General features: G+C 42.6%; 5 protein-coding genes, 1 non-coding gene and 1 pseudogene across 6 annotated transcripts; 4 read left to right on the top strand and 3 right to left on the bottom strand.

Annotated features, from left to right (window-relative positions):
- Positions 1–108: 108 nt before the first annotated feature.
- On the top strand, positions 109–5,126 carry LOC131703169 (uncharacterized). The gene is made up of 16 exons (XM_059006134.1): positions 109–199; positions 282–340; positions 431–520; positions 950–1,077; positions 1,155–1,301; positions 1,415–1,495; positions 2,161–2,331; positions 2,437–2,533; positions 2,634–2,854; positions 2,927–3,077; positions 3,172–3,378; positions 3,493–3,610; positions 3,695–3,894; positions 3,972–4,086; positions 4,211–4,380; positions 5,072–5,126. Exons 1-11 carry the CDS (start codon positions 174–176, stop codon positions 3,294–3,296), a joined length of 1,296 nt encoding a protein of 431 aa, XP_058862117.1. The 5' UTR covers positions 109–173; the 3' UTR covers positions 3,297–3,378; positions 3,493–3,610; positions 3,695–3,894; positions 3,972–4,086; positions 4,211–4,380; positions 5,072–5,126.
- A 564-nt stretch (positions 5,127–5,690) lies between these two features.
- LOC131703181 (zona pellucida sperm-binding protein 2-like) lies at positions 5,691–6,584 on the top strand. The gene is made up of 4 exons (XM_059006159.1): positions 5,691–5,826; positions 6,074–6,167; positions 6,259–6,363; positions 6,454–6,584. Exons 1-4 carry the CDS (start codon positions 5,785–5,787, stop codon positions 6,561–6,563), a joined length of 351 nt encoding a protein of 116 aa, XP_058862142.1. The 5' UTR covers positions 5,691–5,784; the 3' UTR covers positions 6,564–6,584.
- Positions 6,585–13,275: 6,691 nt separating this feature from the next.
- On the bottom strand, positions 13,276–13,347 carry trnak-uuu (transfer RNA lysine (anticodon UUU)). Its single transcript has one exon. It is a non-coding gene; the product is annotated as a tRNA-Glu (tRNA).
- Positions 13,348–14,044: 697 nt separating this feature from the next.
- Positions 14,045–14,246, top strand: LOC117965295 (small nucleolar RNA U3; annotated as a pseudogene).
- A 3,991-nt stretch (positions 14,247–18,237) lies between these two features.
- On the top strand, positions 18,238–18,994 carry LOC117395359 (histone H1-like). The gene has a single exon (XM_059006151.1). It carries the CDS (start codon positions 18,257–18,259, stop codon positions 18,872–18,874), a length of 618 nt encoding a protein of 205 aa, XP_058862134.1. The 5' UTR covers positions 18,238–18,256; the 3' UTR covers positions 18,875–18,994.
- A 1,014-nt stretch (positions 18,995–20,008) lies between these two features.
- Positions 20,009–20,558, bottom strand: LOC117969660 (histone H3). The gene has a single exon (XM_034917536.2). It carries the CDS (start codon positions 20,468–20,470, stop codon positions 20,060–20,062), a length of 411 nt encoding a protein of 136 aa, XP_034773427.1. The 5' UTR covers positions 20,471–20,558; the 3' UTR covers positions 20,009–20,059.
- Positions 20,559–20,882: 324 nt separating this feature from the next.
- On the bottom strand, positions 20,883–21,852 carry LOC117969659 (histone H2A-like). The gene has a single exon (XM_034917535.2). The coding sequence runs from the start codon at positions 21,761–21,763 to the stop codon at positions 21,380–21,382; it is 384 nt and encodes a 127-aa protein (XP_034773426.1). The 5' UTR covers positions 21,764–21,852; the 3' UTR covers positions 20,883–21,379.
- Between the last annotated feature and the right edge of the window lie 3,683 nt (positions 21,853–25,535).

Here is a 25,535-nt window from a genome sequence, read left to right as displayed (position 1 = left end):
ATGAAAGAGGTGCGTGCATCAATTGCAGCTAATTAGCTCCCATTAGCACCTGAACCTCTTTATAAACCCATTGCGCTCTAAGGAACACCAAACTCAGCTACTGACGGTTTTGTTTTTATTATTGTTTCTTTATAACGGTGAAAGAAGTTCACGGTCGGGCTGCCTTGGATTTAATGATGCCGTGTTGTCTTAGATTTGGGTAATTGTTGATCTTTTCTCTACTTTAGAAACGTTCATTTTATTGTGTGTTTCTCACTTGCGTGTTTTTGTTTCCAATGCAGAATAACATTGCTGTTAGCAGTGTTAGTCACTGAAGTTTGGACGCAGAACCCCCCTCTAGGTACGATAACGGTCGCTTCAGCAGAGCTGTCTTTTTAGCTTCCTGTTTATTTGCCGGTTGTGTGTTTTCAAGTATCGTTGTCTTCTGCAGGCTCGGTGAGGACAGAATGTCAAGGGAGTGTTATGATGATGATGTTGGAGAAGTCGTTTGTTGGAAAGTATTTTCGCATCAATGTGATTGGTGAGTGATCATTTTTCTTGAATGGAAAGATTTTGATGTGCAAAGCCTGTTGACTCGTAATGTAATAATTCAAATTCAGTACAGAGCACTCCTGCGCTGTATGGCAGCAATCAGGCTTTGTTTATTTTTTCAAATGCAGGGTATGAAACTCTTGCGTTAGTTTTAAAAGCATGTTGCTGATCACACTAAACAGATCTGTGCTGCTACAACCTTAGTCAGATTTGTTGACTGCAAGTGCGCAGAAATAGAAGTCATTTACTCTAAACTTACTGTTCAGAACGAGCGTATAATTCTACTAATATAAATAGTTATGACAATTTCAATAAGTAGATGGGACGGGGCGGTGGGGGTGTTCACTTTGTTATATCTCTACCTTGCTTGATCACGTGTACGTGTTTCTTAAAAGGCCAACCGAATTTCTTTCCATAGACAATAAGGGGGCGCTTGTGTCCCTCTCTCCAAGACTGGCTGTACAGTGTGGATATAGCTTAACCGTTGACTTCTTGGGAAATGCCAAGTTCCTTGCTTCTGTGGTGAGCTGCTTTGCTCAGAACACAGTGAGTCCTCATTTTATTTCTTGTAAACTTGTTTCTAATGGTGACATGCTGGGACTAACTTTAGCCTTTGTTTCCAGGATGATGAGACCTACAAGCTGACAGTACAAATCAGTGTCTTCTCAAACAGTGCTATGACTTCAGCTTCCTCCTATGTTCAGAGCATGACATGCCGCTATTCTCCATGGGCAGAGAGGGAGATTCTGTGTGAAAGAAACTACATGGAGGTAAGGTCTGTCAGGATGTGATAATGCTGTTCAGTATAACTTGTTGGGTTGTGTGGGTATTTAATTGTCACTACAGAAGTGCTTCACTCATGACTAATGTGAATTCTCTTTAGGTTTCTGTGAGAAGAGGTGTGCCACTTATTGAGCCAAACTTTGTTCAAGATGATCCTGATTGGTCCCTTGCGTACCCAGAGGTAGAATCATGTGACTTTGCATTTGCTTCATTCATGTCCCCTTGGTCTTGCCTATTGAAGTCTACTCTACTGTCTCGTCTAGAGGAAGCAAAATCGAACGGCCCCTTAAGTTTAACCTGTCTCCCAAGAGGGTGGCCATATACGAATTGTGTGACATTTAAGGCATTTGCTTTGCATACATGTATTCTGTGATTGCTTTGATAGAAATTGATTGTGGAGAAATTAACCCTTTATTGTTGGTGTAAGCCTTGTATTTCAACCACTGAGGTAGTGGCTTCATATGTGCAGGGCTATAAATCCTTCATGATAAATGTGTCCTGATTTACTTTTTTGAAGACTGCTGCATAGGAGCAATTTAGGTATCCTAAAGTTTGGTACACTGATGTATTAAGGTCCAGTACAAATGAATGGCTGTAAACTCTGCCTGTATCGGATCCAGACAACATGCTTTCACATAGGCTTTCGTACGCAGTTGTATTGGAGGATTTTCTCTGTTCCCTTAGATGCCCGCTGAACCTAGAACAGTTTCAGTGATGTGTCATTAAACTTTCAACTTTCAGTTTTAGTTCCTGTTTATTAAACATGGCATCCGTTATGACCAATCCTTTAGACTGGGGATGCTTTGTGTTCAAACTCCCTATTCTAATGAGCTTTTCTTCTGCTAGGCAACTGCTGCTGACAACAGCATCTGGAAAATTGTGTTCCATCTCCCAGCAAATAGAAAGACAACTATGACTGTTGCTCAGGCCATGACAAATGGCTATGGCATAAACACTACACCAACTCGAATTCTGGTTAGAGCTGCATACAACTCCACAGAAAGCCAGCCTCAGGTGGTAAGTAGTCTAGGCTTCATTGTTCTCTAGTAGAGTATATCCAGACTGACAATAGACTACAGTCTTGCTTTTGTTTTAGTAAAAGTTCCCCCTCCCCTCCAACAGATCCAAACTGTACCAATGGCTGTGCTAAGATCAACCACCTTTTATAAGCAAAGATGGATGGTCATGATGGTGGACACTGCAGTTGCATGTCCTACTGGTGAGTAAGCTTATGGACTGCAATGGTGCTCAAGAACTGTTCTAGGTTTTAGGTTGAAGTGTGAATTTTCTATAACAAGTCTGGTGTTCCTTTCTGTCAGATGGAACAGCTTTCACAGAACAGATGATTACATGGAATGTTCCCCGTGTTCTACCTCCCCTTGTTCCGACACCACAAATTACTACCCTTGATGTTCAAATGGGAGTTGATGGCCGCAAGCTTGACCCTGCAACGATTCATAGTAGAGATTATAAACTGGATGTCGGTCCCCAGCTAATCACTGTAAAAATTCCTGTGGGAGCTGATGGTGGATATTACAAGGTATGTAGAAGTTCAACATCTTAATCCTTCTCATTTTAAAGCTTGCTTCCTAAGATGCTTCTGTGCTTTCAGAGCCATGTATTGGACAACACCTATGTGATCTCTTACTCTATTGAACCAATGCTGGAGCATACCTGGCAAGATGGGCCTGAGAAGACCAAGTACACAGTACTTCATCCAATAACCACTCCTTTCATGCCTCGGCCACCAGTTGTCACAAACAGTATGTAGAACTTGTCCACATGCAGTAAATCAAAGGTATTTGTTGCAGTGCTCCACTTCATATCCATCATTTTAACTGCATGCTTTAATTTCAGACACTGTTCCTAAAGCCACAGTGTTCAATGTGACCCTGGGGACATTCCTGCCTGATGTGGAGCTGGTCAAAATTAGTTGGACCAGAGACGTTAACTGTGCCAGAAGCCAACCTAAAAGGTTATAATGTCCAGGAGCATGTCTTTCCCAATGGATCCAAGACCTACACCCTCCAGGTGCCATTTGAGGACCCCAATGTGAAGCAAAAGGTAACATCCCACCTGTTCAACCATCCAATTGCCCTTTGAAAACACTTGCTTCCTCTTTACGTGTTGCTTGCTGTCTGACTTTAGGTTTAATCCTACAAACCCTTGCTCTTTCAGGTAACTCCTCCAGACACCAGAACCTACATTCTGCCCCTGACCTACTTGCTGAATATAGTGCCAGAGAATACACCCTTTACTCATCCTGCTGTAGTCGAAGCCGTTCTCAAAGACATCAGTAAGTGCCTGACTATTTGGTCTACAACTACCCTTTTCTAACCAATCCAGTCCATTGCCGTGACAACTGCTCTTCCTCTTGCAGTTCCACCTACAGTAACTGGCTACTGTGATGGTGCTGCATTCTATACCATGGTAACATATGGCAACATGGGTCGCAACTGGATTCCTTTTGTGGGCTCAAGAGAACTTGGTGGAAGTCTGCTTGCCCTGTACAAGTATAATGCCAACTCTACCAATTTCTGGATGACTGTGCCATACAATTCAGTTGATGCCACATATGAAGTAAGTGATGGTACTTTAAAATGTGTTTAGTTGTTTTGGGTTCAACACATTACTGACCTGATGTATTGTCTCTGTAGGTGATCAGTTCTTCAGGCATCGGAAGCAGACTTGACTTGACCTTGAAGGATATTGGGACCATGGTTGTGGTGGCTGACTTCTCCCTGTCCTGCAGTTTCCCTACAAAGATGATTGGTAACTCTCCTGCAAACAAAGCATTCTTTAGAATAGCTGCTTTTGAGATTGGCACAAGGCTGCATGAAGTGGTATTGAAGCTATAATCTGTTTCCTTAACCTGGATCCAAATGCTGTGTTTCAGATTGCTTCACCAATGGCACTATGGCAGCTCTTGCTGTGAAAGTGGAATCTGTCCCCAGCTTGTCTCCAAATCAACTAACTCTAAGGGATCCAAGTTGCCAGCCTCTTCAGTCTGATGCTACCAATGCGGTTTTCTACTTCAATGTCAACTCCTGTGGCACAACTAGAAGGGTTAGTATTGACCACATTTAAAACCATATTTTGAGGAGGTTCAACATATTGACAAGTTGGTCACAACACCCCTGGATCAATCTGGGGAGCCATGGTGACTGGTGTTTCTCTCAGCTGAATTACTTGGATGAATTGTGGACATCTGAAGGATGCCACCTTTGTTTTGAACTGCTTGTCCAGTTGAGAAAGGTGTTGTGACACATGACTATTGGTTATGGCATTGCATGTGCTGCCTAGAGACCTTTTGGGTCAATTGCAGTGAACTGGAAGGAGCGTACTTACTGGGGATGATCGCGTGGTGAGGCCGGGACTAAACTAATACATGAGTTGATAACAATTGCAGCTCGAGTCACCAGCTATGTATTCAAACATGTATTTGCAACAAATCCAAAATAACTGCTGTTGCCTTCCTAGAGGTTACTAAAACAATACCATGTTAGTCTAGCAGTTTCTGTAGACAGACTTGTGGTATCATACTAACTGTAACAATCATGAGGTCCCAAAAAAGTGTTCAATTATGAAATTGCAATATTCATTACCAATTTTTTTTTAATTGTGAAATTGGTACTACGTTAGTACACAGCTGGGGATGATCCAGAGTACCATATTAGCTAGTCTGCAACTTGGTATGCAGCTCCATACTAAATCTACAAGTTCATTGCAACCTGAGCCTTTGTGATTTCTCTTCCAGTTTGACAACAACCTCCTGACTTATGAGAATGAAGTGCTGTTCACATCTTACCGGTAAGGATTGCAATCAAATTGAGTATCCTTGTGGTTGAGGCTGAAACTCTCCTAACCCCATCTCCTCTTTCCAGGTTGAGAGTTGCCTGTCACTATCTGGTCAATGACACCAAGGTAGTGCAGTTCTTGTACCAGAATAATCCTGCACCTGTAGTCCAGCCTGGCTTGGGGGACCTTGCAGTCATCATGCGGCTTGCATTGGGTAGGACTTGGCAATTGAAATAATATAGATGCTCTAGTGGTGTGTTTCCACCTATAAAATTCTCCCTTGCATCTCTGCAGATTCAACCTACAACGACTTCTATGGAGCTCAGGATTACCCTGTTGTGAAGTACTTGCGAAGACCCTTGTATTTTGAGGTAGAGCTCCTGTACAGCAGGGATCCACAGGCTGAATTGTTTTTGGAGAACTGCTGGGCAACCTATTCTGCTGACAGGAATAGCTCTCCCAAGTGGGATGTTGTTGTGGACAGGTAAGATGCTGGAATATGATATTGCTGCTACAAAACCTAGGAATTGGAGTTGTGGCTGATGTGCTCCTGACCTACTTTCTCTTTCTAGCTGTGAGAACTCTGCAGATGAGTACTTGACCATCTTTCACCCAGTCTCCAGCAATGCAAGAGTGCTGTTCCCTTCCCATCTGAAGAGGTTTGAAGTGAAAATGTTTTCCTTCACAAGCGGCCGGGATGCACTGAAAGGACAGGTAAAGTGGAGTGTTGGGATGGTGATCTTGTACCACAATGTGTGGTTTGGATTGCTTTGCAAGCAGCAAATGGTCACTGTGCTCAAATCTTTAGTGAGTTGGAATGAAAACATATAATTGCACATTTAAAAGAAACGCTTACTATGATGCAATATATTTGTTTTTCAATTCAGTAATCCTCATTGGATGATGGTCCTGCCTGATCTATTGATGCTTGTTTTACTTGACAAGGTGTACTATCTTTCAGATTTACTTCCACTGCAGTGTTGTGATATGTGATTCAAACCGGCCATCAGACAGCCTCTGTAGCAGACGGTGCATTCCAGGGAAACAGAGGCTTGGTAAGAGCTCTGTCTGTTGGGGGGAGGGGGGACATTTTGCATGCATTTTTGTCCATTTGTTTTGATGGACTCCTCCTAATTCCTCCTGTAGGTCGCAGTGCTGAAGGGATGGATGGTGGTGCAGTAAAGGCATTTGTGTCTTCTGGCCCAATTGAGCTGAAGAGAGATGGATCCCTTCACTTTATGCCTAGAAGCGGTAATATGCTTGATGTGAACACAATTTCAGTTAAAGTAAAATATATAACTATCTCTTTATTCCTCTAACTATTTCTTTCTTCTCTTGCAGGCCAATTCAATGTGTGGTCCCTTCTGGGAGCTGCAATGGGTGTGTGTTCAGTGGTTGTCTTTGTAGCTGGAGTTGTATCTTTTTGGAAAATGCCCAAAAGTGTGTATTGATAAATAAAAATCTTGCTTGTAGAGACTGTTTTGGTTTGTGTTTATGTTTATTTTTTTTTGGTTGGTGCTTGACTAATTCTACATAGATTATATATTGGTGTGTGTCAGAATGGCCATGTTAATGGGATTCTCTCCTCTTACTGCATTGAATGCTTTGCTTGTTTCCTGATCAGGCCATTCAATATGGAGTGTTACTCAAGGACTATTCACTGTGTGAACCCGGGGGCAAGACTTTCCTTCTCCATTGAACTGTAACCTTTTTTTTTTTTTTTTTTCCTTTTTGCTTTGACATGCTGCTTTCAGTATGCCAGTTTAGGGTGAAATTATCAACACTCCTTTTTTTATATATATAAACCATGTTCTAGCATCAAAGTGTGTAGATTTATATGGGCTGATTGCTTGTTTTTTGTTATGAATACAAGTTTGTATTCATTTTGTTCACTGCGGTTACTACCACTTTTACTGGAAGTGGTCCCTGGTGAGAGCTCCAAGTAAGGGATTAGTTTAGCTTTTCAGTTTTAACACTGTGTACAAATGAGGTGTGTGTTGGTTTTTTTTTTTTTTTTTTTTTTTTGTTACTGGTTAAACAAACAACTACTTGGCAACATGTTCTCCTTGTTTGTTTTCACTGTGGTTTATAGTGTGTTACTGGATAAACTCATTTTATATAACACGTTCCATAACAAACCGGTACACCCGATGCGGGGAATCTTTAGATCCGCGAACCAGAAGTTCCATTCTTTTGAGCTGTTTGGTAAAACAGGAGGATATATATATATATAAATAATATAGAGAGAGAGCTGAGTTATTGGAACTGAATTCACTACACCCGCTGGCAACCCCTTGTGTAATGTGTTTATATTATATAGAGGACGCTGAGTTTGATGCAAGACTCGAGCAGGCACATTCATATTATTAAACCTGCTCGCAGACTCTCTGGCGCCGTCACTCTGAGTGCTCTTTGAAACAGACTGGGTTTGTATTTATATTCATGTTGGGTTAATCAGAGATGACTATCGGCGGCCCGTCTGTAGTACTACCGGAGATTTTAATTGCACAGTTTGTACCGCTCTGTGCAGTGCCGTCCCGTTTGTAACACGGTACGTGAACTGCATTCTGCTAAACAAAACAGCACAGCAGCTCCATCTACTGGACAAAACCCAGACATACACGTTGAAACAATGATCCAGTTCAATATCTGCAAAGCCTAAACAAGAAACTATTAGCGAAGTCCCGAAAAAGAAAATATTCTACAAAACAGTTTAAAATCAAATGTTTAATTGTTAATCTAACCATTTTTAGTTACTGTAGAACTACTTCTCTCAGTGGAAGGTGACACAAATAAAAGTTATTAAAATAAAGTTTAAAGTCTTCTTTATTTACCAACAACAACACACTCCTAGACCCATTTAATAATAGCAATAATACACTCCAGGGTCTGTGTGTTATCGTGAGATATATCACCACTTCCTGGGCGGTTGAAGAACTCGACTTCGTCTAGTGCCTCCCAACGCACCCAAGGCGTGGTGATATTACCTCATGATAACACACACACCCTGTCGTGTATTACTGCTTCATTAATGTAGTCATTAGGTTTATATGTCACATTCCTTTGTTGTCACTGTATTGATTTAGATATTCGGGTTGGATACCTCGGAAGCCAGCGGAACTCCAGCGTTTCTCTGACAACCACTGATAACCCCTCCCGTGATGATCGGCGCTGCCATGACAACCCATGACATCACCCGCACAAGTTACAACACGGCGAGTCATTTTTTGTAGCACAGTATTAACGTGTTATTGTTTTCACAAAATTACATCAATAAGATTATCAGATCACCTGCTAGTGTGTACTAAACAAAACCTCAAATATCAGTGAATTGATACAGAGACAAGCCGTGGCACCAGCAAGGGGTTACAATGAAATTAATAAATAAATTACGACATGAAAGAAAAATACAAGTGGTTATATTTAATCAAAAATCCATGCATCCATAATTCTGATTATTTATCTAAATAATCTCACAGCTAATTATTTACAATGATCAATTTCTATGTTTCTTGGAGTGCTAATGTGGTGTTATAGTTTAATATATTAATGGATTTTAGAAATCATCTATGCTAGTCTGCCCCTCAAACAGTTTTAAATATAATTTAGATTTAAATGGCAGGTAGTATATAAATCAATTTCTAAAACAGGTCGCATTTTGTAATTTAAATAGGCCTACGTATGAGCTACCAAAACGTATTTTTGTTTCATGTCGTTATTAATGTATTTACTTATTTATTTGGTTAAACATTAATCCAGCCTTACATTTTAACTAATTGAAGTTACAACAGCGTGTCTATGTATGAATTACTGACGAGTAATATTTGTGATTTGATTACTCAGCAGATGAACTGATAATTGTATGGATGTTATTTTGTGAAAACAATACAATATTAAGAAAAGAATTACCACAACATTTAATAAATGAATAAATTATACACCAAACTGTAGCACATTTGTTTAGTCTGAATATCATATCTTAATATCATATTATTATAAATACGTAACTCCTTTTATTTGTTGGAAAACGGTCTGGAACTGAAGTAAAGTATTTTTTACAGTGTTATTTGAGTATTTAAAATATGGTTATCTTCAAAATTAAAATGCCAGCAACGGTGTGTTAATTTAACGAAGCGCCTAACGCCGCTCGGAACGTTCGCATTTTTAAATCCTAACGGTCTCTGCTCAGCTGAGTGGAATGTTCACGAGCCGGTTGCCTAGCAGCGTCTCCCCCTCCTTCTCTGCCCCGCCCTCTCGCCCTCTCTCGTTGCTCCAGCTAGGAGTTCAAATTTATCTTCGTTATATTAGCGCAATTCTTTACTAACTTTTACAAATTAGCTTATTGGAGGCTTCGTGTTTTTAAGATGGTTCAGGTGCAGTCTGGACAGACTGACTGGAGCATCATTACAGTATACTGCACTGCTCTTTTTAATGCTAAATATGTATCTGGTATTCTAAGTATTATCTACAATTAATAATTCAGCTATATTCATATTCAGAATGTAATACAGTATTAAGACAGGGTCCAGTATTATAAATAAATAAACAGCAGTGATGTTTATTATCCCATACATTCTCTATATGTTTCTACATTGTAGTTGCACAGGAACAAGGGACTCAGTGACGTTAAAAAAAACAAAAAACTAGAGCATACAATTAATCAATATAGAAAGGAAGGGGGGGAGAAATGTATTGCCTGTGTGCAGTACCTTACACTCTTCTCTATTAAATGTCATTTGCCATGTGTCTGTCCAATTCTGAATGCTGTCTAGATCATTTTGAATGACCTTTGCTGCTGCATCCAGGGTGACTTATAGTCGTAAACCAAAATACATTTCAGGAATCACAGTACAGTATTAATACAATTAAGAGCAAGATAAATACAATGACTTTGGTTCTAGCAAGTACAAGTATGACAAAATACAATTCAATAACGGAGCAGATAACAGTGTCAGTGATAGTTACATCAGGATATGATTAAATACAAAATACTACAGGTTAAATAACACTTGACAGATTACAGTACTCTAAAGTACAGGATTAGATGCAGTAAAATAGGGGGCAGATAAGAGCAAGTAAAGCGCATTTAAGGAAGAGTGATAAGTGTCCAGAGGGAAAAACAGAGGAGTTCTACAGGTGCTGTCTGAAGAGGTGAGTCTTGAGGAGGCGCCGGAAGGTGGTCAGGGACTGGGCAGTCCTGACATCTGTAGGAAGGTCATTCCACCACTGCGGGGCGAGGGTGGAGAAGGAGCGGGCTCTGGAGGCAGGGAAGCGTAGAGGAGGTAGAGCCAGTCCTCTAGTGCAGGAGGAGCGGAGAGGTCGACTGGGGGGTGTAGGGAGAGATGAGAGTCTGGAGGTAGCTGGGTGCAGTCTGGTCAAGGCATCTGTAGGCTAGTACAAGAGTCTTGAAATGGATGCGAGCGGTGATCGGGAGCCAGTGGGGTTGCGTAGGAGAAGCGAGGCAGAGAGAACACCAGGCGAGCAGCGGAGTTTTGGATGAGCTGGAGTGGACAGGTGGCGGACGCAGGGAGGCCAGCCAGGAGGGAGTTGAAGTTGTCTAGGTGGGAGAGTACCAGGGCCTGGACCAGGAGATGGGTAGCGTAGTTGGTGAGGAAGGGTCGGATTCTTCATATGTTGCTCAGGAAGAATCGGCAAGTGAGTGCCTGATTGGAGATGTGCTGGGAATAAGAGAGGCAGGGGTCCAGGGTGACTCCGAGTTTCTTAGCTGAGGAGGAGGGAGAGAGTGTGGTAGATTCCAGAGGAATGGAGATAGAGAGATCAGAGGAGGAGGAGGAGGGAAAGAAAAGGAGGTCAGATTTAGAGAGAATCTGAGCATCATCAGCAGAGAAATGGTGTGAGAAACCATAGGATGCGATGAGGGGGCCCAGGGAGCAGGTGTAGAGAGAGAAAAGGAGAGGACCCAAGACTGACCCTTGGGGGACTCCTGTTGTGAGAGGGCGAGGTGTGGAAGTTGCTCCACGTCAGGTTACTTGGTAAGTGCAGTTGGAGAGTTAGTGGAGAACCAGGCCAGAACAGTGCCAGAGATTCCCAGGTCAGAGAGAGAGGATAGTAGAATTGAGTGATCGACAGTGTCAAAGGCAGGAGAGAGGTCGAGGAGAATTAGGACAGAGGACAGAGAGGCAGCTCGGGCAGAGTTTAGTGAGTTGGTGACAGACAGGAGGGCGGTTTCAGTGGAGTGAGCAGAGCGGAAGCCAGATTGGAGAGGGTCGAGCAGAGAGTGGCTGGACAGAAAAGCAGAGAGCTGGCGGTGTACAGCCCGCTCGAGGGTTTTGGAGAGGAAGGGTAGGAGGGAGACAGGATGGTAGCTCTGGAGGGAGGTGGGGTCGAGGGTGTTTTTTGAGGAGGGGAGTGATAGTGGCTTGTTTGAAGGCAAGTGAGGAGAGGTCGGAGTGGACCGAAAAGAGTAAGGAGGGTGAGAGGAGAATACCAGTCCCACCTCCCTGTCCAGTGAGACGCGGGGTATGGGACAGGACGTAGAGAGAGGACAGGGCAGCAGGAGTTACAGTGTTATCAGGGGACAGCCAGGTTTCAGTGAGAGCAAGGAAATCGAGAGAGAGGTGGGAGGCAAAGGCAGAGATGAAATCAGCTTTGTTAGCAGAAGAGTGACAGTTCCAGAGTGCACCAGAGAGTGTGCGGGAGGAGGGGAGAGGCAGAGGGATGAGGTTAGAGGGGTTGGAGGAGCAGCAGCGGAGAGAGGGCAGAGGACGAGGACGAGGACGAGAGGACAGAACAGGGATGTGAGAGACAGTCATAGCAGGACAGGTAAGACAAATAGGCACAGTGGGAGCAGTGCGGTGGAGGGTACAGACCTGACTAGTAGATGGCATCTTCCAGTGCGCTGTTAGGTTAGGATCTATTCGAACAGCGTCTCGAGGCAGGCCTCCCCTCGCTGGACTCCCACAGCTAGACTCCCGGCTCTTTTGTTGAGGCTCTTCTGTTTGCTGGCGCTTCGTGCTGGCCGCGGAAATAGCCTGCCTGATTAATATAACAGCTGGGTGGGAAAAGAACAGCTAAACAGTGTGGAAACCAAACAAATAGCAAATCAACTTCTAAAATGGTATTGAGTGCTGACAAGAGTTTGGTATCAGCTGTTGATTTCCTTGAAACAATCTTTTATAGTAAAATGAACACATTTATTGCTTTTAAAAATAAGTAAAAATCAAACTGTCAGAGTGGGATTTAAACCCACATCTCCATTTGGATATCAGAACACACAATTCTTTGGAAACACAGAGTTCTTGAGTCTGACGCCTTAGACAACTCGGCCATTACAGTAAAAATCTGCATTATTTATTTCAGCACAGACTAGGGTTGTCTATTGTATCAAGGCCCGATTGGGTTTATTACGCACATACCAACTGTTGCTCCATGAAAGATGTAATGACAAGTGTAAAAAAAGAAACGGATTGAAGACAACCCAAAAAAGTAAGATTATTTATTTCAATATCGTTATAGCTATAAACGATGCATACATTTTACAATAGCAATTGCTATATGACAGTGACCAATAAGGAATTTTGTTGCAATACTGTATACAATGTGAACAGAATCAGACATTGCTCCGTTGTCTCGAAGAAACATCTTCAATTTGTATTTAAAAAGGATGCCCACCGTGGACTCGAACCCACGACCCTGAGATTAAGAGTCTCATGCTTTACCGACTGAGCTAGCCGGGCTGACTGGTGCTCTTTTCTTTCACTGTAACCAACTGAGCTATTAATTTGTCATCTTATTTGAGAAAAAAAACGACAGAACCAAAGATTCCAAATATAATCCACTGAACGTCACCAGAAACAGCTTTGATGAGACAAAGTCGTATGACACGAACCCAAAGAATGTTATTCCAGATTCATTGTCGCTTAGAAACAACTGCTGCCTCCCTGCCTCAATACAAATAAAACCAATACAAAAATCAAATTACATGTGTTTAAAAATGACCGGTCTCATCCATCTGGAACCTTAATCTGAGTTGAGAGGCACCCAACCGATGGAGGATTTAAAATGTAAGGGGATGTGAATAGAGTCAAATACATTTGTATCATTCTGTGTATATATATAATTTCAAGTAACTGTAGCTTTATTATCATAATGAAAACACATTACAAACATTAGTTCTGTAACAAAATGACAATAACAAAGACGTTCCCATACCGGGAGTCGAACCCGGGCCGCCTGGGTGAAAACCAGGAATCCTAACCGCTAGACCATATAGGAAGGTAAGTAGCAAAATCATGGACATGCAACAATAGCTAGTATACAGAACAATGATTGGTAAAGGAACCACAAAAATATATTTCATTACAAACACGTTACAAATGAAAGCAAACTTCAAACCATTTATATTTATTCTCAATTAACACAAACTCTTCAATTGCTAAAAAAAAAAATCTCCCTTTGTGCTTCTCGGAAGGCATACGATGGAGGGCGCACTGCAGTTTTTCAGTCTGGGGAATATTACAAATTAGGAGACTTTGCTTTAAAATACACATGTAGGGCGGGCGACTCTGTTAAAAAGAATTGTCACAATTTGTATTTATCTCCATAATGCGTTGGGACTAAATACACAGATACATTAAAACTATTTGGAGAATGCGGGCATCGATCCCGCTACTTCTCGCATGCTAAGCGAGCGCTCTACCATTTGAGCTAATTCCCCTCGAATTGGGCCATTGGTTCTCATAGGCTACATCGCAGCTTGATATGAATTCAGATTGTCTCATAGTTGTTTTTTTTTTTTATTGGCAATGCAAAAATGCCCAAACTTGCTTTTGTATCACATGACACACTTAAGGTATGCTTGGCTGTCTCAAGCTAGTTTGTATTGTTAATGGAACACCTCGTTGTTGCCCAGTCATTGTATCATATGAAGTAGAGCTTGCCAGCTGGGGGTGACGGTCTGCCAAGAAAAGTTAAGACTATATTTGCAAGGATCATTTCTAGTGAAACATGTTTTGAAGGGATTGGTCTCGGTATCCACCAGGAGGAGTGGGAGTGTTTTCTTCTCAGCACCGAGCTGACAATGAGTGTTGTTTTCGGGCACCTGCTCGCTCTAGTGATGACACTCCAATCTTCAGTCGGGGGTTGTTGAAGGAAGGGGACACATTTTGAGTGCGTATCTCATACTGGTAGAAACGCAGTTAAAAAGGAACCATCAAGCCTACAATTGCTCCGTTGTTTAAATCAATAAGCAAATTTCAAATTGATCAATGCTAATGTTAAAACAATTTAAGAACAGTTTAAATAGGCCTTGACTAATATAAAAAATATAGTAATGTGATTTGCACTACGCAGGACTAGATGAGCTTAAATAAAAACATTACATTTGAAAATAACCTGTGCTTATCCCCACTTACAAGGAAGAGTGGCATCCGTTTCTTTATTAATGAACCAAAGATAAAGACGTTACAAATGAGAGAAGAGTGCCATCTAGTGGAGAAAGAAAAAGCACAATGGCAATAGACACGTTCTGCAGTATAGCCTATGGGAGTTCTGTTACAGGCGAATCTCTCCATCTCCATATTGATCCAGGTCCATTTCGTTGTTCGAGGTGATCTTGGTGCAAACAGAACGAAGATCACGTGTCGTGTCATTGAGATCTCTCTATCTCACTTAAACAGACGGCTGCGTTTCTCAAGATGCTCCAGCAAGCGCTGCTGCTTGCAAATGGAGAGCATGTAAACAAACTGGACAACTAACATTGTCAATCAGTTATTTTTTTTAAATCAAGGTTTATGAACACACTGAGAGTTGGGCAGTGTATTTCACTGGATTAATAAAAAAACAAACATAATATATGAATGTAAACACTGAAATTCAAACTGGCCTCGGTTCTACTCTCGATTTAGAACAATGCACAACCAAACCTTTGAATTGCAAAGTACAACAGAATGCATGCCAGTGGAGGCAGCGATATACATGAAATAAATGAGATACCAACAAAAACATATTGTTCAATAATTAAGAACGCTTATTATAACTCAAATGTAATGTTTCTTGTAATATTCGCAGTTTTGTCGAAAAAATCCATATTCAATTTTTCCCGCCGAAATTAAGATTCGAATCGATTTTTACAAGAAAAATAAATTCATAAAACCCGATAAACATTTAAGTTTATGAAACTAAAACTAAATGTATTCCCAAATAAATACGTAAGTCTCCTTACCTTAAACATTTCCATTTTAAAATGTGCGGAGAACTGAAATGAGAATTGTACTCTTTTTGCGGTATTTGGGTGGCTCTCAGAAGAGCCTTTGTGTTGTAAAGACGGAGCGGGGGCGGTCTCGGTTTACTTGGAGCTGGTGTACTTGGTGACGGCCTTGGTGCCCTCAGACACGGCGTGCTTGGCCAGCTCTCCGGGCAGCAGGAGGCGCACGGCTGTCTGGATCTCCCGGGAAGTGATGGTGGAGCGCTTGTTGTAGTGAGCCAGGCGGGACGACTCGCCGGCGATGCGCTCGAAAATGTCGTTGACGAACGAGTTCATGATGCCCATCGCCTTGGAAGAGATGCCGGTGTCGGGGTGGACCTGCTTCAGCACTTTGTACACGTAGATCGCGTAGCTCTCCTTCCTGGTCTTTCTGCGCTTCTTCCCTCCCTTAGGCTGGGTCTTGGCAACAGCCTTCTTGGAGCCTTTCTTCGGCGCGGGTGCAGCTTTCGGTTCTGGCATTTTCCTTCTCTGATGCTTTTTCAAAGATGAATGAGTAACCAGCCCCAGAGCCCCAGTATTTATACAGCCTGTATGCAAATTATTACTGAACAACCCTTTAGAGTGAGAATGTTGATCTGGTAACCTAGCAACGCTCCCGGGTGACGGAGTACTTCGATGTGATTGGTTGTTCACTGGAAACGCAACAGAGGGGGTGGTGACTTTGCCGCGAGCTGAGATCTTTTTTTTCTCTCTCTCGAGTTCAGGTTTGAATTCGGCGCCTTTTTTCTTGAGCGGTTAGTTTAGGTCTTTTGTTTTTCATTTATTAAATACATGAAGAACTCAGTATACAGCAATACTGAAATCCACACCCGATGCGTCTTAAATATAGAAATATAAATAATCAAACCCAAGTCACTTTTTGTGCTCATTAAACACGTTAAATGTAGAAACACACGATCAATGCTGATGCTCTTTGATTTCTTCCTCATTCCAGACTACAGATTGTTTCACAGCAGCTTGAATTGCGAAACTTCAACTCAAATACAGAAAAGACGACATCGTGGAGCTCAAAGCTGAATCAGGATCTGCTGCTTTTAATTTATTATACTGATTACAAAATGTACTGAAAATAAAATTAGATAAGTCTTTTTTTAAGTTTTTTTTTTCTTGTCTGACTTTAATTCTGCAGGGAATCGGATAAAACCGAGCTCGTATTTTCTCATTATTACTGAAAATGTTCACTTTTTAAAATACAATTCATTCAATTAATTGATTTTATTGATTTATTCACTGAAATGCTTATTTTAATTTTATTTTTTTCTGGAATTGTGTAGTTAAAAATCCAACACTTTAGTTTAAACCTAAAATACTCTCGTTACACCGCGTGAAATAGGTCTAAATAGCCATTTTAAAACAACAAAGAAAACACAATATACAACATTCTGAAAAATGTGATTTAATCTTTTGAAGATTTTAGTGGTGTACTAAATTTATCTTGTTTCAGAATTGAAAACTCTTTAAATGAAAAGGTGGGCGGCTCTTAAAAGAGCCTTTGTGTTCGTGTCCTTGTGTCCAAATCTTTAACCCCCGAATCCGTACAGAGTGCGACCCTGGCGCTTCAGAGCGTACACCACATCCATAGCGGTGACGGTCTTTCTCTTGGCGTGCTCAGTGTAGGTGACGGCATCCCGGATCACATTCTCCAGGAAAACCTTCAACACCCCGCGGGTCTCTTCATAGATCAGCCCGGAGATTCGCTTCACTCCTCCGCGGCGAGCCAGGCGGCGGATAGCGGGCTTGGTGATGCCCTGGATGTTATCACGGAGCACTTTGCGATGCCGCTTGGCGCCTCCTTTCCCGAGTCCTTTACCACCTTTGCCTCTTCCAGACATATTGGAGATCCGTATTATGAAAATAACACAATACTTGAAACGAGGGCTGAGGCTCTATTACATACACGCAGACCGGACCTGATTGAAAAAGAAGCCAGCAAAGAAGAGCGCGCACACATTAGACCCGCCCACCACTGAGCCGTGTCTGTGAGCGCGTGTTAACCACCAAACTGCTGACTCGCATTCCCTGCATAGTGTTGCTGATTAACAACGCGAATGTGAATGTATTTATGGAAATGTCCTTTAACCTGATTCCAAATAAGTTTTTACACATTGTTTTCCAACATAATGGTTATGTATTTCCCTGCGTATTGCAGTTGTATTTCTGCAGAGGCAAACACACAGTGGAAAAAATAACCTTTTTTCCTCACCAGGAGGCAGAGGTGGCATTGCCTATGAAATACACTAGTAATGAAATATTTAAACTACTCAGAGAATGCTGTGCTGATGCCAGGGTACTTACATTGTTGCAACAAGTGTGGGTCAGGGGTGAAGAGAAATACAATTCAACAAAGTAATTCTCCCAATCGATTACAAGGGGATGATCCGGCAGAACGTGCTGCAGTGTGTTAACCGCACCGCACATAAAGGTGATTAAATGTCCAGTTTTACAAACTTCACGCTTCAAACTTAAGTTGTGTTTGACTAGCTTTCTCGTTTGTGAAACCAATCATACAGTTACTTTAAATAATACAATTGTCATCTTATATTCAAAAAAATCTAGCGAAGTACAGAGCGAGCAGTTTGGTTTCGCTGGATGATAGTGCAGTTTTGGTCACCTCAATTAAAAATGCAGTAAAGATCCTGGTTAAAGAATACGTCATTTTGTAAACACAACCCTTCTGTTTTGATACCCCCGGTTGTTTGTGTATATTTGTTCCAATTTCACTGTCAAATTGTATATTTTGTGCAGCGTGAAAACACAAGACCGGACGTTTTCATAATGAATCTGTGCCTGCGGGTCAGTTGAGTCTACACGGTTCTCATCGTGTGGATAAGTTCCACTCTCCGCCTTTCTGCTCGCATTCTGTGACACGCAGAACAGTTCAGCATTGCTTTTGATTTTTTTCGTGTTGAAATATTAGACATGGCAGAAACTGCTCCAGCACCAGCCGCTCCTGCTCCGGCTAAAGCTCCCAAGAAGAAGACCGCGGCAAAGCCCAAGAAATCGGGTCCCAGCGTGTCAGAGCTCATCGTCAAGGCTGTGTCTGCCTCCAAGGAGCGCAGCGGGCTGTCTGTGGCGGCGCTCAAGAAGATCCTGCAGGCCGGCGGCTACGATGTGGAGAAGAACAACTCCCACGTCAATAGAGCCCTCAAGAGCCTGGTGACCAAGGAGACCCTGCTACAGACCAAGGGCACCGGCGCCTCGGGCTCCTTCAAGCTCAACAAAAAAGCAGCTGAAGCCAAGGAGAAGGCGGCCAAGAAGAAGGCAGCTCCCAAGAAACCAGCGGCAAAGAAAGCGGTTGTCAAGAAAACAACAAAAAAGGTTTCGGCAAAGAAAGCAGCGACACCCAAGAAGATTCCTACGAAAGCGAAGAAACCGAAAGCTGTAAAGAAGGCGCCCAAGAGCCCGAAGAAAGCGGCTGCCAAGCCTAAAAAGGTCGTGAAGAAGAGCCCGAAGAAAGCGAAGGCCGCGCCTAAACCTAAAAAGGTGACCAAGGCAGCTAAACCCGCAGCGAAGAAGGCGGCTCCTAAAAAGAAGTGATCAGTTAAAGCGACGATGCGACAGTGAACCCAAAGGCTCTTTTCAGAGCCAAAACATCTTTCTAAAAGAGCAGATTGTCCTTGTAAACACAGGGCGATGTGTGGAATGTGCTGCCGTGGAACGTGTTCCGCTTTCTCGGTGGAACAGCCCGCTCTCCTCGGCGAGCAGTCCAAGACTGTGAAACATGCCGGCGCCCCGCAGGTACAGCTGTGGACAAAGGTGTTGCATTATCTCGAATTCTATGATTGAAACACCTTTAAAATAATTAATCACCTCATCTAGATCTTTTATTTGACATGTAATCAAATAAACTACGAAATGATATCGTAAAAGTCTATCAAAAGCCATAATGCAGTTGTACAGTATTTCGTGTTAGATTTGGAAACGTCACATTGTTCAATACTTTTATTTTTATTATTATTTCTTAGCAGACGCCCTTAACCAGGGCGACTTACAATTAAAATCTATCACATTGTGCACATTATACATTAGATCAATGACAACTGTATCTGCAATACTGGCAAACTACAGTAAACAGACTCGATTTACGATGGTCTGTACTGTACAGCGAGATTGTTTTTATGTTTTTGACTCAATTTTATTAATGTTGTTATTTTACATATGATCTAAATACTGGTTTGAACTTGTCAACTGAAAAAACATCACCAAGCACAAACCCCACCATCCCCACATCGCTGTCAGCCAAGATGCTAGAACAGAAACAGAACAAACTGATTCTGAGAAAAGACTCGAAGCTGTTCCTGTTACACACCGAACAAGCTGAGCGAGTCCGAGCCGGTTCACCTCCCGAAATTCCGCCGATAATAAACGAGGCATTTCTGTGATGTTTCAGCACGTAATTAAATACAATGACAATGAAAGTGATTAAGGATATTAACGTCGTTTCTTTTATATCTGACATCAGATTTTTATTTTGGCCTAAAATGTAGCCTCTCTTTCAATCTAGATAGATTTGATGGTTTAAAAGAAACACAGCGTTGGGAAGGAAAAGCGAAAAGCACTCATAATATAATGTGAACATGTTCCAATTGCGAGACTTACACATATAACACTTACCGTGTAAACTACAGCTGTTTATTTAAAATTGGAATATAACACTTTCAGAGAAGTGGGTGGCTCTTAGAAGAGCCTTTGAGTTTCGCTGTATTTTAAGGGTTTTGCAGTTTAAGCGCGTTCCCCTCGGATTCGGCGGGCCAGCTGGATGTCTTTGGGCATGATGGTAACTCTCTTGGCGTGAATGGCACACAGGTTGGTGTCCTCAAAGAGCCCGACCAGGTAAGCCTCGCTAGCCTCCTGCAGCGCCATCACAGCGGAGCTCTGGAAGCGCAGGTCGGTCTTGAAATCCTGAGCGATTTCTCGGACGAGCCGCTGGAAGGGCAGTTTGCGGATCAGCAGCTCGGTGGATTTCTGATAGCGGCGGATCTCCCTCAGAGCCACAGTGCCAGGTCTGTAACGGTGAGGTTTCTTCACGCCGCCGGTAGCAGGGGCGCTCTTTCGAGCAGCCTTGGTAGCGAGCTGTTTCCTGGGCGCCTTTCCACCGGTGGACTTACGCGCGGTCTGCTTGGTTCTTGCCATTTTCAAACTCTATTACACAGTATAAATAAAACTGTAAATGATACAAGCAGCCGATACCAGAGACTATATAGGAACTGAGCTGCTCTGATAGGCTATGAGATCCGAAGGGCGGGTCTCTGTTCCTCATTGGCTATATTCCAGATTCTAAATGATTGATTGGAACATTTGAATTCTGCGCAAGCACATTCTGTTAAGCAGTCATTGTTTCTGAGCTGTTGGCGCCTCTTTTTTTTATATAAATACAGTATAGTCATTCAGGACATAATTGCTTATCCCCAGTATAAGAAATGCATTCCATTCAGATTAAGCAGTCTGTGTTTAAAATTGTAACAGAGAAACGCTCAATAGGCAAGCAATACTTATTGATGGCGAGAGAAAATACATAAACCAAGCATGTACCCTTAACACTAAAGAAAATAACCCAATTCAAAAACTATAATCAGACTTCAAACAAACAAACAAAAAACAAAACACGGAAAATACAATTTCCTGATTGGACAGTTTTCTGGACCCAAGAGTGGGTGTATATCCCCGCAATAAAACACAAACACGGGAGGGGGTGGATTTCAAACTGGAAGCATGTTTCAAGGTAGCTCGATCGAAAACAAAGTAAAGCAGTCAATTGATATTGTATCAGATTGTCTCTTTGTAAAGAACGTGGCATTAATGTGGGAACGTGAGCTACACGCGCTGAGGCGAGGCGTGTGTTTGATATCGCTCCAAACAGACATGGCAGCGCTGCACTGCCGCACACAAATACAAACTAACTATTTATTGCTTCAATTCTCACCATTCGGTATTTTTCAGATAATAAAAATAAACCGATTCGATGCGCTTTTATAGAAAAGTGGGCGGCTCTTAAAAGAGCCTTTGGGGGTTTATAAGATGTAAAAGCGGCGACCGAGTGATTTATTTTTTGGCTGGCTTCTCGGTTTTCTTGGGCAGCAGCACGGCCTGGATGTTGGGCAGCACTCCGCCCTGAGCGATGGTGACGCCTCCCATCAGTTTGTTGAGCTCCTCGTCGTTGCGGACAGCGAGCTGCAGGTGACGCGGGATGATTCTGGTTTTCTTGTTGTCCCGGGCGGCGTTCCCGGCCAGTTCCAGGATTTCAGCAGTCAGGTACTCGAGCACAGCTGCCAGATAGACCGGGGCTCCAGCACCCACACGCTGGGCATAGTTTCCCTTCCGCAGTAGCCTGTGAACACGACCGACTGGGAACTGCAGTCCTGCCCTGGAGGAGCGAGTCTTTGCTTTAGCACGAGCTTTACCGCCAGTCTTTCCTCTTCCAGACATCTTCACTGTAGTTCAGAATATCACAACAATAAATGCGCGGCCGCTCTCCTGCTATTATACACACCGGCTCATTCGTGATTGGACAGAACGGTGCAATACTAGTTAGAATGTTAAAAGCCGTCATAGTGGATGAGGGCGTGCAGAATCTTATTGCATGCCTCTGATTGGTTGTATCATTCCCTGCCCGCTGTTTCTGGTTTGGCGCTGTTCTGCAGCGGTTTGTCTTGTTTCCTCTTGGCGCGCATTTTTAAATTGGAAGACAGCTGTAACAAAATGTAACCGTTTAGAAGTGTTTAAAACCACACTGCCCTACAGTCGTGTTCGAGTTGTTATAATTCCTAGGTTTTAGTTTACAGTTTAGAGTTCTGGGCACTTCAGTTAAGTAGAAAGTCGATATTGTTGACTGTCCAGTTTGTTTACATTGTGTAAAGGTAGTTATATCTGCAATGATACCAGTTTAAATTATATGTTCCAATAATTTATTTACATTATAAAACAGTTTGATTAAAACATTCCCCCCCAAAGTACAAATAACCGAAATATCGCTGTAGATTTTTAGACCACCGTGCCTGTTTTAACCCGAGTATCCTCGGGATGAGGTTCAGTAACACAGGCTCAGATTTTTGCCCACATGAAAACATTCATAGACATCCTATCTATGGTTTCATTGAGATTAAGTGGGGCAGCAATATCCGCAAACCTGGGGATGTACTTGTGGTACCACCCTGCCCCACTTAACAACTTGAAAAAGAAAGATGTCCCCTGGAAATGGACAGGAGAGTGCCAGAAGAGTTTCAAACTCCTCCAAGAAGCTTTGATCAGTCCTCCAGTCCTCGCTCACCCGGACATCAACAAGACGTTCAGAGTCTTTACTGATGCCAGCGATGTAGGACTTGGAGCGGTTCTGACTCCGCTAGAAGGAGATGATGAGAAGGTAATAGCCTACGCCTCCAAATTACTGAACTCTGCCGAAAAAAACTACTCCACATCTGAAAAGGAGTGTCTCGCTGTCGTGTGGGCAGTAGAAAAATGGCGGCATTATCTGGAGGGGATGGAGTTTGAGGTTGTCACTGACCACGCTGCACTCTCCTGGGCATTCAATAACCCAAAAACCTCTTCCAGACTGACCCGCTGGACTCTTCGCCTACAACAATTCACTTTTACCGTTATTTACAGGAAAGGTAGTCTGAATCTTGTACCTGATGCACTCTCCAGAGCTCCACTTGTACCACCTTCAACTCCTTCTGCATCAGTGTGTGCTAGCAATGCCCCTGCGAGTAGCATGGATCTTCCCACCACCATGGATCAGATTGCGGCCGCTCAGTCCAAAGACCCAGCTATCTCTGACATCATCAATGACATTGCTTCCAATACTGCCAATGATAACCGCATCTCCTTCATCCAACAGCAGGGACTTGTGTATCGCCGGGTGCCCATTCCTAAACAAGGATTCCGATACCAGCTGGTTATTCCGGAACAGCTGACGGATTCCTTCCTCCACCACTACCATGACAACCCTTTGAGAGGTCACCTGGGCAGGATGAAGACCCTGTTGCGCATGCTGGAGGTTGCATGGTGGCCCTCCATCCGTAAAGATACATGGCACCACTTAAAGGAGTGTCAAACCTGCCAGAAGTACAAACCGTCCAACACCAAACCTGCAGGTCAACTCCAGTCCACTACTGTGAAGGAGCCCGGAGAGATGCTGGGTCTGGACCTAATGGGACCTTTCCCCAGAAGTAAAAAAGGTAACACTTACATCCTGGTCATTGTTGATTACTTCACAAAGTGGGTTGAGCTGTCCCCGTACGGGCCACCAATTCTGTAACGATCACTCTGCACAACTGAGAAGCAGTTGCACTGTCCTCCCTAAGGAGAGACTACTGGCCCTATTCCTATAGCTAAATAAGTCAGCAAGAGTGACAGACAGCAAAAGCAGGGACGTCAGAGGTGTCAATTTCAAGAACAATCGGTTTATTATTGTGAACAATAATGTCAACAACTGAAAAAATGAACAAATGAATGAAATGAATAATAAGAAAGGAATTCAAATAATTGTAGGTAACAGGTAAGAATAAAACTGGTACAGATAAGTATGAAGGGACAAACAGAAGGCTAAACAGTATCACCAAGTAGAAATGAATGGTGTCCGGAGGGTCTCCAATAAACCCACACTCACAAACACAACCCACACAGATAGACAAAAGACAAATAAATAGATACAGATGAAAACAGTGTCTTGTGGAAACAATTACATTTAACAGTCTCTGTGGCAATGGTGGGAAAATGACAGGTAGGCCCAACAAGTCCAGTAAAGCAGGGTAATTGAAATCCATACAAAGTAACAAAATAACAAAAAAATACAGGAAACAAAGTATCAAATTAAAGTAGAAACAATCCAAACAAAAAAGAAATGATCTCACCCACAAATAAGGTAGTCCAGCAAAGTGTCCCGAAATGATGGTGATTGTAGAAAGTTGAAAACATTGAGTACGTTGAAATTGTTGAGACTGTCCAGTAGTGTTGAGTTGAATGGTGAACAGTTGTTTGGAAAAAATCAGGAGGATCAGGAAAAAATGGAGGCCGTCACACATAAAACAACAAACACTAAACAGACCTAGAAAAAACAGCTAAACTTAAACAAGTAACAGTGAAAACAAAAAGAGCAGTTTAGACAAAGCGCAGCGACAAAAGAAAATGAACGGATGCACTGGAATTATCTAAGGATGGTAATGGATTCACTGAAATTTAAGTAGAGAAAAAGCTGTAGATTAATGGATTCCTCTGAGAAAGGGAGTCTCCCTCAGGCCTGATTAGCCAGCTTTAATACAACTGCTGGCTACTAAGGAGCTCTGAGATTGGAGGGGTGGAAATCTGAATGAGCCAATGGGGAGAGAGGATGAACAGAGGGTGGTTGCAAGGAACTATGGGAAATGAAGTTTTAACCTGGCCAGGCTACTGACCCTAATTAAAGGGACAGGTGGGTGAGACTTACACCCACATTATGTAGCATGGGAATTGCTACAACTTCATTACTGCACTGAGTGTGGAATTGCTTTGTCCCAATCAGATCTCATTATATTGATGAGTTTCTCGAAAGCACTTCATTATTGCACTGTATGCTCTGTTCTCTGCTAATTTTCCACAGTTAAATCCTGAATCCCTGCTTCCCTTCATGTGTCAAATAATTGCTGTGTCTTGTTCTTTTCTGTGCCTCCTACAAATATTCAGCAATTGAATTCTCTTCCAAAGTAATAATAGAAATGCAGTTTATTGATTAGAAGCCTATTATTATTATTATTATTATTATTATTATTATTATTATTATTATTATTATTATTATTATTGAATGATGTATATGTTGAATAATAATATTTTAAACTAATGTTATTTGTGTGTCATATTTATCGGTATTACTTTGAATGTATTGTTTGTGGTGTGTGTGCGCTCTAGGCAGCAAGGTGTTTGCAATGCTGTAAACAAACAGTGTACTATTTTTCACCGTGTTTATTGTCTGCTTATACTCGCCCACAGCGGCTTCGGCCCTGCGTCCCCCCCGGTACACGCTCCGCGCTGACCAGGTGTGTGTGTTGACCATGTGGTTAGGGTCGGCACATTGCGTAGCGGCCTCCCTGGTGCTGCGGTACCGCGGCGCACGCATAGCCCGTGATGTTATTATCTCGGGGCACAGGTGCTTAATATAAGCGACACACGATGCCCAGCGCCTCAGTGGTAGTGCACAACAACGCTGCACAATACACGGTGCACTTAG

This window comes from Acipenser ruthenus, chromosome 32 (assembly GCF_902713425.1).
Source record: "Acipenser ruthenus chromosome 32, fAciRut3.2 maternal haplotype, whole genome shotgun sequence".
NCBI lineage: Eukaryota > Metazoa > Chordata > Actinopteri > Acipenseriformes > Acipenseridae > Acipenser > Acipenser ruthenus.
This window is presented reverse-complemented; position numbering and strand designations above follow the sequence as displayed.